Raw genomic sequence first — 18,750 nt, forward strand, 5'->3', positions numbered from 1 at the left:
TGTAGTTAATGACTTCGTAGTGCTTTTTCTTTAAATTAGGTTTTAGTATTCATCATCCAGAATGTCAGGTGTCATAACTTTCTTTTCCTTTTTTTTTAGAGGCTTACTAATTTGCATACATCCAATCAATTCTTTGTTAAACTTGCAGACGTTACTAGATGGCAGCTATTATTCTAACACTTTCACAGTATATGCACATTTACTGAAAAATGCATCCTGAATGCATTCCGCTGATGTAATGGCCAATACGTCACTACTGACTAATGGCAGCAGTACACAGTACTGTTACCAATGTCAAGTTTGGCATTAGGTTCATGCTGTTTTACAGAACTGTAGCAGGCATACAGGACTCTAGAGAACAACTTGAAGTTAGTAGAAAAAGTGCATGAAAAAAGAAAAGGTTCACCTTTCACTTAAAACAGTTGTATTGCAGCTGTTTGGCACTTTGTCATTAAATGACTCATGAATGCCTGCTTTGACCATTTTGTGCATGTCTTTTCTAATTGAAATAGGTTATCGAGGAACTCGATATAATCAGCTAGCATTGTTAATCTTAATTAGGGACGATCCTTAGCACTAGCACAGTTTCTGGCCTTCACTTAGTGGTTTTTTAGTGTCATAGAAGCAGTTTAAAGGACGCAGTAGCACAAATGGTTATAGGGTGCATTAGTACGCCAGTAATTTTGTATTCAGTTTAACTCTCGAATTTTTTAGCAGCTTAGTAAAGCCATTTTTCTTTTGGCTCACTTTTCTTTTTTGATGCATACTTGGTTCAGAGGCAGGATTTAAAAGTAACCCTTGAGGCCATGATAATGCTACGCAGATGTGATTTAAGATGTGGTTTTCTCTGCATTTGTCAGCAATCCTAGCTCTTTGGCATAGCATCAGCAACCAGGATTTCACATCTTCAGAGTCACCCAATCCCCCTTGCCATTCTGTTGCGCAAAAACAACTGTGCTGCCATGCAGTAAAAAAGAAGGCGAGTAATGCTATTCAGGATAGTGTGCCAGCAACAACTTGTCAAACAAGCCTTATGAGAGCAAGCTACAACGTGGAGACTGAAAATTGCATTGCTCAACTGACTCCACCGAGTACCTTGTCTCTACTGCTTTTGTGTGTTCAGTCTCTTGCACTAGTCATAGTTGTGCACCTGCTTCCCATTTTAATGTGGTGGCGTACAACCATTTGGTGGCGTTTCGCTGTTTGTTCTCTTTAGTAACTCCAGTTTCTGTAGTATCATGGCAAGGACTTTGCCTGCGATGTACCCACTGAAATGGGTGATTTCATGCCCTCTGCTGGACAAAGCTGTAGTCCTAGGTGGTCAACTACTACTTACAATTTTGCTTCCCAGTCTTTTTAAAACTTTGGAGCAACATTTTCTCAGATCACTTGTGACAATACTCGACACTCACCCAAGATGAGAAAACATGGTTGTGGTTAACAAATATAAAGTTCAGATATTTATTTCTTCACGGAGACAGTAGAACTAGCTGCATTCACTGGTGTTATTCTTGCCAAGTTTGGAAAGAACCTTCGAGCGAGCGACTTGAAAAGGCCTCCAGTATTGATGTGGCTGAACCCAATGACGAACCAGTTTCGCTTGCATGGTTGCCAGACCTTGCAGCCATTTGTGTGGATGGTGCGTAAGCCAGAGGATGATGGTTGTGCTGGCTCGTTGCTTCTGCTTGCAAGATGTTCACACTGAACATCATTTTCTTGGAGCTTGTACTTTGCCTTACCTCTCCAGTTGGACTGCCCCAATTCTAGGAGGAAAAGTAGTTTTTGAAACCTACTCTTAAATAAAAATGACTTTCAATGAATTTTGCACCTATGGCCAACTCATTTCTTATAGCTCTCTCACACAGTTGCTATTTATTTTTGTCAGAAAAAGACACCATAAGCAATTGGAGGGAAAATTCTGGCAATGCATTATGCAGATGTTATGGGATGCAGTTTTTATGACAATAATGTTTGCAGATACCAAAGTTATGAGCACAGCTTGTGCAATGTTGCCACAACTATGTCAGGTGAGTACGTCAAGGATAGTCTCATCTGCACTTAAAATTCCTTGATTGCTTGTTACCACTGAAATGACACAAGAGGACGCTTTAAATACAACTGAAAGCTCAGCATTGGTGAAGGTCAAGCTTCATGGTTTTTCATGCAAGTCTCCTGGAGGTACTTCATAGCAAGGGCTGCAGAACTTGCTCACCTTAGCAGACTAGAATTTTTGGTCGGCACAAATATTTTGCATAAAATTCTTTTGCTGCCTTTTTACGAGGGCCTCACAAATTTATGCACTCATGTACAAAAAAACTGCAGTATGCACTCTTAGTACCAGACAACAAGGGTGCCAATATTATTCTAGCAGCATAGTTACGTGGTCTTCGGTCCAGGCCAACTAAATCTGATGTGAAGTAGGGCAAGTAAAGCTTGTGCAAGACGTCACCTTGTCAAGGCTTTGGGAAATAAGTGCTGGACTTACACGAGTAAATATATTAATTTTTAAGCTGCATTGTTGTACATTGGGGAATAACCATCTACAATTTACTTTGCAAACATGAGCTCCCATGCAACAGCTTCATTTTGTTGCTTTCGCATCATGCAATGGGTGAAGGCATGCATTAAGGAGAGAAAAATCTGGTAACATTATTTGTATCGCACATCTGTGCCTGCTTCATGAAGGCTTGCTTTGTGCAGACTGCTGCAGCATCTTGGAAGAACTATGTGTCTATTTCACCTGCTGGTAGCTGAACATAAAACGCAGATCATCTTTATGAAGCTGTTATTAAATGTTAGCAGAAAGTTCAACATTAATATGTTATTAAAGAATACAGTGGTGCAGTTTGGTAGCTACCATTTAGAAATCCCTGAATCGACTTGCTGGAATGCCATATAGATTACAGCTACTATTGGCAGAAGTGAATGTTTGTGTAATATTAAGGAGGGGTGAGACTTTTAAAGGTGGTATGGACGAATTGCAATCAGAGGAGTCATGAGTTGCGAGTCATACAAGATACGTATACAAATTGGGTCAATTTTTTTTTTTCTGTGATAATAAAACTACCACGAGATGCTTTATTTGTTTACAAAACTCCCATCAGCAGGTGGCTGTACTAGTTCCAAAGTTGTACAAGGCACTAACTCAAATGTTCACAAAATTTCAGTGGCATATGTCCAGCAATGTTTTAGAAAATGGTACAAGTGCCTTCAAATAGCATTCAGAGAAAAATGCAACTAAAGAGGTGCCAAGCTGCGATTTGTCAAAATATGCCAGGATTATAGTTTTTCACGGTCAAAATTACTGTAGCCAATCTCCATTTCTGCAGTCCTTCCTTTGCTGTTTAACTCAACTTTCAGTTCGAAGTAAATTTTTTTTTTTACTCCTTGAGTCCACAGATATTAGAAGTTGTGCATATACAAGTGTTGTATATTTTTGAAAGCTTAAGACATGTGCTATCAAAAGAATGCAAGATAAAGAAATCGCAATTTTAGGCCAAACAGACCAAGCCTTTACATGTGGCAAATTTATAATGGCAAGTCGGGGTTTCATGTACAGTTTTCTCAATTTTTTCCCGAATGCTGCAAAATGTTGCAGATACTTAAGCAGCCATATTCGGAGAGAAAATAAAGGCAGAGGATGCCCACTATACAATTTTTCAGTGGTTAAGCCATTTCTGACAGGGACTGTCCATGAGTACTCAGCAGCACTGCTATTTTATTTGACATGACATGTATGTACTGGCAACCTGCTGCATGTGAATTTTCAAGCATGCAGTTGGGTGGCAGTGCAAGTTCATAATGTTCTGTCCATTTGTGGAAAGCTTATAGTACCGAGTTCAGACAATGTTGGAATTAATACTGAAATGGTGCGCATTAGCTGAAGGGCAAATCGGCAATGCGACTCAAGTGGAAATCCACGTTTTCCAGGCTTCACAAAGACGTCAACGTAACCACATCGGACTCCTTATGTCTACTTCTCCTTTGAAATAAAACCACTAGTGATAACCAATGACATACTGTTCTGAACCACGCACCACACCACATACCATTGCTTCAGCTGTGCATGATAGTCAAATGTCAGTAAGTCAACACTGTCAAATGTAGCAAAAATGTCACTCCTTTGGAAATGGCCCAATCTGCCACAAGTGCTGGGACTAGTTTTAACACTTTGGCGGAAATTTCTCTTCGCGACAGATAGGGTGTTTCAAGGAAATACAGCACTGTTTCACTTGACTTGTGTTGAGGTACAGACGGCTTTTACCAGTTATATGCAAAGAAAGCAGCCCTACTGTCGACGTAAATGTGCTGCTGCCAACATCTAGCCACTTTTGACAGGTTTTGTCCAATCCTGATGGCTTCTGCAAGCTTTATTTGGAGACAGTGGACCACCGAGTGGACATGGTAATTTGGTGCCGGTTTGGCGTCAACCAGCTTCGCGTTTTCACTGTCTACAAACAACCCAACGAGCCGAAACCGTAAACCACCCTATTACTCAACAAAACAACGGCGCCGAAACTGCAGAGCTCGATATATCTTACATTTGCTAGCGCAGGGGTGAAAAGCGGAGGTGCAGGCGCTGGTAACGTACCCACGGCACGGTATCAGCGTCTGCACGTCACGAGTGTGTTGCCAAAAAAAAAGGGGCGATGAAATAGGCGAGTTGGTGGCTGGCGCTATGTGCGGGAAAAAAAAACGGAGACAGGACCACCAACGGCGCACCATTCGTTTGCGTTTTCTTGTCTCAGTCTTTTCCCACATAGAGCAAAAACAAGGTACGAGATTTCCAACAACCAACCGATGAATGGTACGACAGTAGAACGGTACATTGTATGGATATGTGTTCAGAGGTGTTCTGTTTTTTCACGATCATGTTAATTTGAACTTACCATAGGACACGGAGGAAGGGGGAAAAAAAAACCGATCTCCCTCCGTGCCATAGGATACAGCTGCGCCCATGGAAAAGAACCAATCTAACCAACTGCGCCTATGAACTATGCTAACCATGGAGGAAGAAAAATACATATTTCCTTCCATGACCTAATTGTGCCGTGAAATATGCCATAGAATGAAGAACCAACCATGGAACCATAGAGTTTCTCACTATAATGTAGTGAGAAACTCTATGCATGGAACCAACCATGCCATGGTTTTCTTTGCATGGATGGATGGATGGATGGCGGCTATACCCTTTGTAACGGGCGGCGGCTAGCGCCACCTAGCCTTTTGCTCCCCCTCCTATTTTATTATTATTCTTTTTTTTTCCTTTCTTTATATCCTCTTTTCCTTAACCTAGTTTTCACTCCCCTCCTCCCCCCAAAATAACTATCTAAAACAGTAGAGGAAACATTATCTCCCCGATTTATGGTATTATCTATCCCTTGACTTCCTCCACCAATCCTCTAGCCTCCCCTTCGTTACTGCCACTCTTTTCTCGTCTATTTGCCCTCGTTCCCCGGGAACACCTAATGCCCCTTCCATATCTGCCACTGTTCCCTCTGCCAGGATTGGGCGAAGATCTGTGCATCTCAGCACTATATGCTCAGTGGTCTCCATTTCGGCTCCGCAAGCTGTGCACCGAAGGTCCACGTCTTCAAATTTAGCCCTGTATGTTTTCGTTCTCAAAACCCCCGTCCTAGCTTCGAATAATAGTGAGCTGCCCCGCGAGTTATCAAATAAGAGCTCTCTCTTAATCTCCTGTTTTTGTGACCTATACATTGATAGCGCTGGCTTTCCGAGCATTCTTTCTTCCCACATTTTTCTTTCCGTCTCCTTCACCTCCTTTCCCACATTAGAACCACGTTGGACCCCCTCCCTCGGCTGTAGGTATCTATTCCTCAGCTTCCTCGTTCTGAGTGTCCACTTTGTGTTCAAACTTTTCATGTACAGATATTTGTACACTTTTCCTGCCCACCTTTTTTCCTCCAGTGCTGGGAGTCTCTGTTCAAATTTTAGTTTACTTATTGCCTCTCTACCTTCGAATGACGTCCATCCCATGTCCCCCTGCACTCCCTCATTAGGGGTGTTCCCGTGTGCTCCTAAGGCCAACCTGCCTACACTTCTCTGTCTCGTTTCCATGCATGCCTGAACTTCCGATTTCATGCACAGTACTGAATTTCCGAATGTGAGGCCAGGTACCATAACCCCTTTCCATACGCCCCTAACCACCGCCCCTAACCACCTCGTACCTATTATAGTTCCAAAGTGCCTTGTGTTTCATTACAGCTGAGTTCCTTTTCGCTTTTTCAATCATAATTTTTTCCTGTTCTTCCAAGTACTTTTTGCCCTCGTTTAGCCATATGCCCAAATACTTGTATTTTTCAACATGATCAATCTTAGTGCTTTGTATTTCCAATGGTTCCCCCCTTTCTTCATTGTATACTATTATCCCAGACTTCTCTCTACTGAATTGCAGTCCCAATTTTTCTCCCTCCTCTCCACATATATTCATTAGTTCCTGTAGCCCTACTCGGGTGTCAGCAAGCAGTACAATATCATCTGCATACATCAGTCCGGCTGGTATTTGAGCTACCTTCTGCCCTTCCAGCATATAGCTTATGTCAGTTCCTATTGTGCTCTGTTCTAGTCTCTGGATGGCGGCTATACCCTTTGTAACGGGCGGCGGCTGGCGCCACCTAGCCTTTTGCTCCCCCTCCTATCTTATTATTATTCTTTTTTTCCCCTTTCTTTATATCCTCTTTTCCGTCTTTTCCTTATCATGAACTATTCATGATGGCGATGGCGCTTTTAGAAGGCGGCAGCGCATTGTGTGAGGTAGCTGGTAGACAGTTAACACATACACCGATAGTAACGTTATATAAGTAACATATAACCTAAATTAAATATGTAGTTAACCATAATTTTAACCTGTATTATGTTTGTGTAGTATTGATTGCCGGTGTTAGGCCTACGTTTCCGTGGCGGTGTAGCCAAGGCTGGACGAACTGAAAAAGTCAACTCACTCTCTTGCAGTTTTGCGGTGGTCGCCTATGCGCGCGTAGTGGCATTCAACGACTGCGTTGAGAGAAATCGCCCCTGTAGTGCGCGAGCATTTCATCTTTAACATGGATGTGTTAACTGAGCAGCCTGTGCTTTCTTACTATGGTGGGCCTAAGCAAGCGTATTTCAGTCCTTACAGCGATAACGGAGGGTAAGTACATACGCTTCTTAGCACCACGACTACTTACTGCTTGCACCAGCTTTTGTTTGCTCCAGGATTTGGATACGTTTGCTTTCGGTTTTCGCAGGAGCATCGTGGCCGTTGCAGGGGAAGACTTTGCAGTCATCGCGTCTGATAGTCGTCTGAGCAGCGGATACCAGATCCACACGAGAGAGCAGTCGAAGCTGTTCAAGCTGTAAGCAGTCGCTACTGAGCATGGCATAACAGCGTTTCCCGTACTTCTTGTTAAGCACAATCGACGATCTTTCCCGCTAATTCAGGTCCAACCAATGTGTCCTTGGTTCTACGGGTTGCTGGTGTGACATTCTCACGTTCACACGGTTTCTGGAGGCGCGAATGAAGGTAAATACGTATGTCTGCACATCTAGTACGTTTAAAAAATTGGTTCTAACCTTAAACATCACTTACGCAGATGTATCTGCATGAACACCACAAGCTGATGAGCACGCCTGCAGTGGCTCAACTTGTTGTCACTATGCTCTATAACAAGAGGTTCTTCCCTTATTACATCTCCAACATTCTGGCGGGCCTCGACGAAGATGGTAAGCTTGCTCTCTCTCTCTCTCTCTCTCTCTCTCTATATATATATATATATATATATATATATATATATATATATATTGAGCAACACTACAAGGTAAATAGAAAAAGTGCTTAATTTCAACACCGGCCTTAATCGGGTAACCGGCATTGTCAGACAGCATGGTTGGTCGGTTCTTAAAAGAAAGAAGGAAAGAAAACCTGCAAGATATGAGTCAAGCTGAGAAGAAAATGGTTGACAGTGATTAATTCTTTCTTCGCTATGGATGTCTCATCTTTGTACAGACATATCCCACACAGAGGACATAGCTGCCACAGTTTCCACATATGCCAAATCCAGCTCACTTGCCCATTTATGAAAAGGAACAATTGAAACTCTTCTGGATCTAGTACTAAAATATAACAACTTTGAATTCGACAACAAACATTATCTGCAAATCACCAGAACTGCTATGGGAACCAAGATTGCTCTTAATTATGCTGACATCGTTATGGCATCATTCGAAATGTCCTACCTTAAAATTATTTCATAAAACAAATATTTTGCTGGAGATTCCTGGATGATGTATCATATGTCTGGGCCCACAGTGAGCAAAGCCTCTTGCACTTCATTTCTAATTTTAATTCTTGGCACTCGTCAAATTGACGATAACTTAACGCACACTTTCTTCCAAAATAGTGTTCACTTCCTAGACGTTACCGTGTCCTTGTGCAGAGGTCGCATCTCCATGTTATGGCTCATTCACACCGGCGACTTGAGAAGGTCGCACGACCAACAATCGACCGAAGGCAACTAATGTCCACACCGGCAAGCCCGGCTGAACGCGACCCGCAAGTCGCAATCCCGGAGATTATTATTCTCAGCGAGAACTCTCGGAATCTATGGTGGCGTGCACTCTGTATTTGCTGCGACGTGGGAGGAGGCCGGATGTAGACACATGAAAGATCACTTCTGGTGCGCCGCTGATTGGTTTATCAATTTCGCGACCACGGTCGCATGACGGAAATATCGAGCAGCGAGCGACTGGCCCAAAATGGTCGCGCGACCACTGTCAGTCGCCAGTGTGAATGAGCCTTTACTATTTAAAAAGCCAACAGATCGTCAGCAATACCTTCACTTCAACTAGCCCCACCACTATAAAACAAGCATCCCCTATTCCCGAGGTCACAGACACAGGCATGGGGAGGAACTAAAATCAGCCCTTCTGCATCAAAAGTACCTGATTTTCTTCGTGACAGTGCTCTTCTTGGTTCTGCTCCACTTTGTCCCTCTCCTTCTTTTCCAACTTGTCTCCTCTCCCATTTGCTCCCTTGCCCAAACAAATGTAGAACTGTGCCTCCCTTCCCTCGCATCTTTGCCAACGAGCCTGCCCTGCCCAATGTCGTTCACTAAAAAGAACATTAATTTAAAGCCTTAGCTTTTCTTAGCTCGTTCCTCAGTTTTGTAAAGACAATAGTCACATCACTGTCAGCAGCACCAATTTCATGGGATCTTTAAAAGCTGATTCAGATGATGGCACGGAGCAGGGAGTTTCAAAGCGAACAGCGCATCATGTGACACGTGCATCAGCAAAACATGCTGCGCTCAGCAAATCTGGCCCTCTCTGCCTGCAGGCCGGATTGAAAATGCTGGCTGGTATTTCCGTCTGTCTGTCTGGCAGTCTGTCCTCTATCTAGCCTAATCAATCAAGGCAGAAAGCTGGGCTAGTTGGTGTGTCATCATTAATCAAAAGACTAGCGCAAATAACAGGGACACAGACAGAGAAGACGACAGGACGAGCGCTAAACATCAACTGAGGTTTTACTGCGAGCGAAGGTACATATATACATTTCGATGGTGGTTAAAACAGTACAGGTTAAACAGCACAGGTTAAAACTGTACAGGCACAATCTAATCAAAATGTGGCAAACTATTCTGTAAGTACATTTTTTTTTCTTTTTTGGACAAGGCAAGTGATGCCGTGCTGACACAGTTATCACCTTCCCTGTCAATGTGATATGCCTCACAAATCTCGCGCCCCCACCTTGTGCCTCCCCTACCAAGCACACACGTGGAATCAAACGCAGGCACGCACCCGCACCGCTTACAATGCTTGGCCAAATGGCCGCCCCCCGCTAATGAATCTACCAGCGCTCGGTGCTCTCGTAGCCGTTCATTGAGGCAGCGGCCAGACTGCCCCACGTAACATCTACCACAAGAGAGAGGTATGCGGTATACGACCCCAACATTGCAGGGTACATACTTGCATTCATGTTTTGTGGCACAGACCGGTTTTTTCTTTTCTTTTACGGCTTTGCACATGCACATCAGCTTTTCGGGGGCAGTGAACATCACATCCACGCCGCACTTCTCTCCAACTTTTCTCAGCCGGTGCGATAGCTGGTGCACATACGGTATAGCTGTACGCTTCAGCTTCTTGCAGCTTTTTTCGGCTGCCACGCCAGTGCGTCCACCTGCCCTGATTTCTTTCAGGAGGCATTCCGCCACAGTCGAGCTGTGTCTGTACTTTGGCACAGGGCACATCTGCTGGTCGTACCAGCCACGCACAAAAAAGAAAATTTTAGCATATAATTCGGCTCAGTCAAAATTGGTTAAGAGGGGCATTGCAAAAAACTGCCTGCGTGGTGCTCTCGAAAAGTCTTGCCACCATAAAATTGAGGTTATTTTGCAAATGCAAGTGCTCCGGTTGCAGAACGCCGGTTTTCCGAAAGATATTGCGACGGCTGTGGCGGATTGCCTCCTGAAAGAAATCAGGGCAGGTGGACGCACTGGCGTGGCAGCCGAAAAAAGCTGCAAGAAGCTGAAGCGTACAGCTATACCGTACGTGCACCGGCTGAGAAAAGTTGGAGAGAAGTGTGGCGTGGACGTGATGTTCACTGCCCCCGAAAAGCTGGTGCGCATGTGCAAAGCCGTAAACGAAAAGAAAAAACCGGTCTGCGCCATAAAACATGAATGCAAGTATGTACCCTGCATTGTTGGGGTCGTATACCGCATACCTCTCTCTTGCGGTAGATGCTACGTGGGGCAGTCTGGCCGCTGCCTAAATGAACGGCTACGAGAGCACCGAACGCTGGTAGATTCATTAGCGGGGGGCGGCCATTTGGCCAAGCATTGTAAGCGGTGCGGGTGCGTGCCTGCGTTTGATTCCACGTGTGTGCTTGGTAGGGGAGGCACAAGGTGGGGGCGCGAGATTTGTGAGGCATATCACATTGACAGGGAAGGTGATAACTGTGTCAGCACGGCATCACTTGCCTTGTCTAAAAAAGAAAAAAAATTACTTACAGAATAGTTTGCCACATTTTGATAAGATTGTGCCTGTACTGTTTTAACCTGAATGCGCATGCACCACCGAAATGTATATATGTACCTTCTCTCGCAGTAAAACCTCAGTTGATGTTTAGTGCTCGTCCTGTCGTCTTCTCTGTCTGTGTCCCTGTTATTTGCGCTAGTCTTTTGATTAATGACTAGCCTAGTCAGCATCAAGTCTGTCAACATGGGCTGTGGAATCACGTTTGTGACCCGCAAGGGTGAACATTTCCTTTGTTGTTTTGTTGACAATAAACACAAGGGGAAGAATCGGAGTGAGGGGCTGCAAAGAATGCCCTCACCTCCAGTGCTTTGGTACAGTGCAAGAGGGTTGGAGTTGAGAGTAAACAAGCAGATCGGTTTGAATCCCGCGAGCACGCTACCACTGTGTGAATGCGGCCTTGTCTGGTGGCAGCCTGCATCAAATGACCATGTGACCGTTCGGCCTGCTGATTAGGCCAGATTTTGCCCTCACATGTAAATTCAGCTTAACCAGTAATACTATCACCAGAATGATGGCCGTTTGAATAACATAAGCAGCTTGGTAGTTAACGGGTGGTAAAAATGCCACACACCGCCATCAATGGCATTGCGACCCAAGTTGACGGAAGCGAAGGTCTGGGCTTGATGGGCTTGAACCATTGAAGCTCGGTTCCCTGCAACAACACCAGATGGCATTGCCCTCCATGCGTCACGGGAAGACTACAAATGAAGCTGTGCAAGGTGACATGGGCTGGACAAGTTTTGAAGTGAGGGAAGCTCACAGTAAAATTGATTATGAAGAACGACTAAAAAATATGGAAGAAAGTAAATGGGCTGGGAGAGTGTTGAGGTATTTGTACAGAAAAATATTTATTCACAGTGGAGAAAAAGAACTAGGAAGCTTACCAGCAAGTATGTGGCCTGTAGGGTGAGAAACACAGCAACAAAGAATGTCAAGTGCAAAGTCGGAGAGGCTGAAGTAATCTCATGGGTGACGACAATGGAAAAGAAACCTGCCATGAGTAACTATTTAAGAGAGAAAAACGAAATCAGGAAAGAAACAATTTATGATAACTCAAAGGGAAGCTCATTACTTTTCAAAGCAAGATCAGGATGCCTTAGAACACGCACCTATAAAGCAAGATAGAAGGAAGAAGAAGCATGTGCTTGCTGCGTTAAAGCTAAGGAAATGATGGAGCATGTTTTATTAGAATGCGAAGATATCTGCCCAGCGGTCAACTTAGGCACCACTGGACTCTTGAAGCCCTTGGGTTCAGCGAGAGCAGGGGGAAAGTAAACACGTCCGCAATAGAGATTAGCAAGAGGCAATTGAAAGATTGGTGGAAGAAAAGTAGGGAAACGACAAAAAAACGGAGACATACAAAAACAAAGTTCACAATAGGGGGTCAGAAAATTTGGTTATGGGAATTCGTGTTTTCTTTCTTCTTCTTTTTTTTTTTCCTGCTTTTAACCTAGGTAGTACATTAGACAGTATAATAGCAAGAGCTTGGTGGTGCAACCCACTGCCCCGTTCTAAAGGGGACGCTGATAACATCCATTCATCCCACGGCTGCGCCAGTGTATGCGTAGAAAGCTGCTGAGCACTCAAGCATCGGAGAGGAACGTAGTAGTTTAAACCATTATGTATAAGGCATCCTTTACAGTGAAATGTAATGTCTGAAGCAGGACCTTCAGACCAAGCGATTTGGCAAGCTTGAGAGATGGTGAGCGAGAACGCCTAGCTTGCACCACAGCTAACGCTTGAACATTCACGCTACACACTCGTAACCATTGTGCATTCTTTAAAATTTTACTTGCCTTGAAAAATGTTCAATGTACATTGTCATCCACAAGACTGTAAGATGAAGCTACAAAGGAAATCCAATGTGGGTTTATGTATATTGAGCTCTACAAGCTAAACGGAACAATAGTGAAAACTAATACAGGTTTCTCAGGGTGAAGAGAGAGAATTACTAACTTTAATGAAAAGGATGGCTCAGTGGCCTATGCACGGTTGCCGGTCAATGTTGGGGATCATAAACAAAGAAATACAAAAACCAAAAGAAAATACAAACAAAACACTACACGTTCATAACCAGCCAATACAGGAAGAAAGAAAGAAGAAAAAAAAAGCAGAAGAAAACAAGAAGACACTAAGAGCATATGAATAAAAAGAATACTATATGAAAGCAGAAGAAGCGCAAAAGTGCACGTGCAGCTACGTGGCCAATGGGAGAAGGGACACGTAGCCGAAGAGAGCGGCCCGGATACGCTCTGGGACGAAGGCGAGGAGAAGAGGCTGGAGGCCGAACAGGACGGGTGGATCGCGGAGACGGCGGCAACCCAGTGGAAGCAGTTCTTCAGCTGCCGCGGCCACGACCCGCGAGCTGAGTGGACCTCCCACCGGAAGCCGCAGCTACAGGCTGACGGCGTCGCTTCCCGGATTCCCTGCGACTACGATCCGCAGCTTGCAAAGTTGACCGGGCAATCCAGGCGCCTAGGTCACTCCACCCTCCTGACCCCCTGACCAGGCCAACCGTGGACCGAATGTCGGACTCGGTGACGTCAAGTCTACGACGCATCGGCGGGCCCAACGATGTGTCGTCGGAAGCAGCGACGACGAGGTGACGTGGCCATGTCGATAGACTTTATGTCAATATTTTCAACTTCGTAATACGTCGTGTGCGAGGACTTAAGACAATATTTTCAATTAACTAGCTTTGTATATAGTTTGTTGTATGTTAGGGTCTTGCCATTGGGTTGGAAACGCGTGCTTTCTGGATATACGCATTTTTCTTATGCTCATGCCCCATAAAGGCTTTTCCTAACTCAAAACGTTCCTTGTGTCATGTTTACCACCCTGAGACCGTGACACCGGCCAAGCTGGCCTTGCGCGCAAACTCCCATAAAGAGTTAATAGTTCGCCTGGCATCGAACTGAGGGATTGGCGTGGTCCATGCCTCCAGTGAGGTAATGCTGCATCCTTTGTGTTTGTCTATTACTATCGCAAGTCCGGGACAGTCCCACAAATGGTGCCTGATTGTCGGGCGAGCACCAGTGTCACACGTACTGCACGTCACTGGTGGCGTCATCACGTTTGGCTCTGTTTCTCCGTCCTCCTCATTGTCCAGTCATTGTCTCTGATGACCTTGTGTCTTCCTTGAAGTGGCGGGCGCGCGCCACTTAGCCAGGACGTCTTCGGTGAGTGCTGCACCCGTCCTGGCTTTGTGCACCAGGACTTGTGCGCCCCGAGGAAGCCCCTTGGGCAAAGGGTGGGCATTGTGTGGTACTTTCGCCTTCAGCTCCCATTTTGCTTGCAGTTCAGAAAGAAAGTGTCGCAGTTGAAAAACTCGTCCTGGTCTGGGGATCAAACCCGGGACCAGTGCCTTTCTAGGACGGTTGCTCTGCCATCTGAGGTAACCATGGGGCTAACCGATTGCAAAGCGAAGGCGAATTAATCGAGCATTTAATGAACAATGACACTGGATATGGCAAGTAAGTTAGGCAGAAGCTGGCAAGATGGAGGAAGGTTCGTGAAGAGGAATATTGTCATCCACCCGACTAGCATGAAGCTACAAAATCCCTGTGCTTCGAATTATTCATTCTCGGTCTGCGATCGGCTAGCCTCCTGGTGAGCTCAGGTGGTAGAGCAACCACCCTGGAGAGCCGTTGGTTCTGGGTTCGATTCCCAGGCCAGGTCAAAGTTAAAAGAAAAAATAAATAAGCTACCTTTCTGAGAAATCTGTATTGGATTTACTGTATAGCCTTGTGCTACAGTCTGGTGGATGACAATTTTCCCTTTCATGAACCTTGCTCCACCTTGCGGGCCTCTGTTTAACCGATTTGCCAAGATGTTCAAAGCTGTTAAAGTGCCTACAAACAGTCAATCACTGTCGCACCTGTTTCCTTCTCGTTATTACTAATTTCTTACATGTTTCCTTTCCTTCTTTTTCTAAGAATGGACCAACCATGCTGTCTGACATATTCAATATCGGTGCTGAAGTGGCACTTTTTTTCAAAGCCTGATGAAGGCAGTTCCACTAGTCGAAACTGTTTAAATTAAACACTTGTACTTTTTTTGTAGCGTTACTCAAGCTTTTATGCTTGAATGGTAGTTTGAAAAGACCTCTGAAATTTAGTGGAGTGTAAACAATATTTATGCATTCGCACAGCCCATCAAATGCAACGAATGTGTTTTTATGATTGCACTGAAATTGCACCGAAACAAAGTTGGTAGCTTGTTCTTGTGTATCAGCATGAGGCTTGAAAAATGGACTGTAGGGGTAGCTCATTTCGAACCTTCATGCCTGCAATTTTTATGGGGAGATGAGTAGCAGGTTTAAGAAGTGAACAAAAAGTGACTCATTTATGTTAACTACAAAGATTTATGGGACTATACAGCTTACAATTTGCACTGCATTGGCCACAATGTTGCACATCTGCTGTATTTTTTGTTGATGCAGGTAAAGGGTGCATATACTGCTATGACCCTGTTGGTCATTCTGAAAGGGTGCAGTACAGAGCAGGAGGCTCCTCCAGTGCCTTACTTCAGCCACTCTTGGACAACCAGGCAAGTCACTTTTGACCTTTTCTTGGTATGTCTGTTTGACGCACGGTTGTGACATAGTTGAACTATGCTTGGCAAGCATTTGACTATGCTTCAGTAAAAATATGTATTTATTCTTTGTTAGATTGGTTTCAAGAACATGGAAAATGTGACGCTGGAGCCACCAACTCGAGAGCGAGCTGTGAACATCATCAAAGATGTTTTCATTTCTGCTGCTGAGAGAGATATCTACACTGGAGACTCGGTTGTCATCAATATTATTGACAAGAATGGCATCAAAGAGGAGCAGCTGGCACTTCGCAGAGACTGAGCTGTGGTGATATATGTCATGTGGCAACATTTAAAGCTTTCCATCACATTGGTGTGTTGCCTTACATTAAAAGAAAATTGTGACTGTGTTGCTTCTCATTGTGTAGCAGTGCAAGGAACTGTGCGCATCCAGTTAGTCCTGCTCAATATATCTAGAATAAAAATTTGCAGTGACGTTTCACTTAGTGAACGCAGGTGATGTGCAAGCTTTTTGGTGCTGTAGCACACGTTATCGGCCTTCGGTGCGCGTAAATGCCTGCACTGTCTGCATTGCAGATCGTGTTCAAGACTGGGCTCGCACGGCCGCGCCATACACCGCAGCCGCCGTAGTAGAACCCCCCCACCCTTGTAAACATTAGCTGACAAACTAAATGAACTAGCATGGTGTCAGCGTGTGCAGGCAAACATGAACACTTCACACTCGGTGACCGCGGACACTCGTCAAAATACTCGCGTGAGGAATTGCGGCAGCAGCAGCGAGCGAAGTGATGTTTCAACGCAAACTGAGGGGTGATAACACTGCGCACGCAAAGCTACAGGTCGTCGGCCCACCATCTCACCTAGACTGCCCCCAAAGCAGCTTTCAAGGTAAAAGCCGTGCGACCGTGTGCGGCATAAGTACAACGCCCCGCCTTGAAAATCTCATGTGCTTCCTCCCACGCACATGCGAGATTGAGCCGCCACCGCTGGCTCACCGTCGCACGCGCTAACTTGCATGCACAGCATACGGCGCGCGAGGACGATGTTATCCCAGTACGTCTGTATCACAGGGTAGGAAACCAGAGGATTTAACTCTGGTTAACCTCCCTACGTTTCTCTCATTTGCATCTCTCTCGCTCTCTCTGTATCGAAAACAACACCTGTAGCAATAGCCAGAGGAGGTCAACCCAACGCACCTCTTCCTACCTTCGTCCTTTGCGACGCTTTGCCTCGTTTGACCTTCCCGCCACCACTCAACGTTGTCTACACATTCTTATAGGTGGTGCTACTTTGCAGTGCGCTCGCGCTCCTTAATACTTTCCCCTGCATGCTATTTTCTTAACCTCCACGCGCCTTCCAAGTTCACTTGCTTTGCGGCTTCAGACAGACACTGCCGATCTAAAGAGCTGGACAGTTACGCTTGCGCGTAAAACTTAGGTAGGTAAATATAGGTATTGTGTTGTTTCTCACCAAGATTGTTACATAGGTGCAAGTGGTGCCAGGTCTTGAACATGGCGAAACATGCTGATTTCTGTTGATGACTAGAATCATTTGTGTGCCCGAGAGGTAAAGCTTTGTGCATTGCATCTCAGCGACAAATGTAGATACTCATAGCATCAAATCTTATGTTAATGTCTTGCAACTGAAACGGAGGAAGTTTCCAACAATCACTGCAGCGTTAGTGCTCTACAAAAATGTAGATGTACTGCTTTCAACCTGTCATATTAGTTTTTTTCCTTGGCCACCGTGAATGCAAATGACTTGCTGTTCCTATCGACTCGGAAGTTCCTGCAGGTATGTTGCATAAAAGATAATGAGGAGTGGTACTATCTTTCAGCGTTCTGGAGCAGCTTGAGGAGCACAAAATTTGTTTTGGAGTAGAATAGAAGCAAAGAAAGGGCGTTTTCAGAAGTAGTGAAGGAGTGCGAGAAAAAGATCTAAATATGTGGCTTTGCATCCTGGAGCTACATATGGCCTTTGAGGGTTGCTGTTGTTGAGGGACCGAATTAACTCTAGTATCGGGTGGTTCCTTGTTCGCACCGAAATCTTGGTACATGGGTGTTTGTGCATTCTGCTTCATAAGATGGTGTGTGCAGCAGCTAGGAATCGCCTGCAATGTCGCACTTTGCAGCAGTGCTCGCATAGCCACTGTGGTGGATGTTTTGGGCAGTTTCCGCAGGTAATGCCAGAGAAGTTCAGAATTAATAATTTCTTTCTGGCAAAAATTTAATTCACTTATGATTCATCACATAAAATCTACAAACAGCATGTACAATTAGTGGAACTATGCAAGAAAGATTAGTACACATCAACAAACCTTTTTCACAATACTGTGAGAATGAGCTTGTACACTTATAATTGTCCTATAACTAAATTTGGCATGCAGCTCTTCAAGATATGTAGAATGTCGATATCTACTTAAAATTGCAATGTCTCTTGGCAGTAGTTGTGAAAGTACAAGGTTATATGTCATGAGATTGTGAAAAACAAATTAGTTAAACTGTCCTAATTATTTTTGCGTAGTTCCAGATACTGTACATGCTAATTGGATAGATATCGGCACTTTGTGGCCTACCAAGAGCTAAATAAGCTACAGCATGATGCTCTTCGTGAAAATTTTATACACAAGTAAAGATAACTATATTTTGCAGTTGTGTGGGACATAATAAAAACATATAGCAGCTGCACAAAAAGTAATGACATATTTGAAATCTACAAAAAAAGTTATGAATGGCAGTAGTTTCAAATCTTTATTACAAATAATTTTTAAAAATGTTTCGAGTAGCATCTTCCCTTATGTTGCTAATGTCTCTAAAATTTACACCACATGCATCCTTAACAAGGAGAGATTTAGTCTGCAGGTGTGAGCTAAAAATAAAACAAATGCTCTAGAGTCATACTTTGTGCAAGTAACATTAATACATAGGTAGATACATTTTTTCGTACAATGCATGGTGCTCAGTTACTTTATGGCTGTTTGTGGGCGACTGATGCGTGATGTCTACGAAGTTCTTTATTATGGCGTTGAAAACGTTCCTCATTATTGAACTACAGTGATGCGACTATTGCACAGTATCACTGAAGAACACATTGATGCATGGAGGTGATGACAGTGCACTCAGGATTGTGGTTCCATTTATCCAGATGTATTCATGACTTTTGTGG

General features: G+C 44.3%; 1 protein-coding gene and 1 long non-coding RNA gene across 2 annotated transcripts; one reads left to right on the forward strand and one right to left on the reverse strand.

Annotated features, from left to right (window-relative positions):
- Nucleotides 1–1,431: 1,431 nt before the first annotated feature.
- On the reverse strand, nt 1,432–6,722 carry LOC126547942 (uncharacterized). The gene is made up of 2 exons (XR_008609265.2): nt 4,890–6,722; nt 1,432–1,763 (listed from the first exon to the last, which is right to left on the reverse strand). It is a non-coding gene; the product is annotated as an uncharacterized lncRNA (long non-coding RNA).
- Nucleotides 6,723–6,955: 233 nt separating this feature from the next.
- On the forward strand, nt 6,956–15,970 carry Prosbeta6 (proteasome beta6 subunit). Its single transcript, XM_050196007.3, has 6 exons — nt 6,956–7,150; nt 7,248–7,355; nt 7,441–7,522; nt 7,593–7,722; nt 15,473–15,579; nt 15,701–15,970. Exons 1-6 carry the CDS (start codon nt 7,065–7,067, stop codon nt 15,884–15,886), a joined length of 699 nt encoding a protein of 232 aa, XP_050051964.1. The 5' UTR covers nt 6,956–7,064; the 3' UTR covers nt 15,887–15,970.
- The last annotated feature ends 2,780 nt before the right edge of the window (nt 15,971–18,750 follow it).

The sequence above is a fragment of the Dermacentor andersoni genome, chromosome 1 (genome assembly GCF_023375885.2).
Source record: "Dermacentor andersoni chromosome 1, qqDerAnde1_hic_scaffold, whole genome shotgun sequence".
NCBI classification, from domain to species: Eukaryota; Metazoa; Arthropoda; class Arachnida; order Ixodida; family Ixodidae; genus Dermacentor; species Dermacentor andersoni.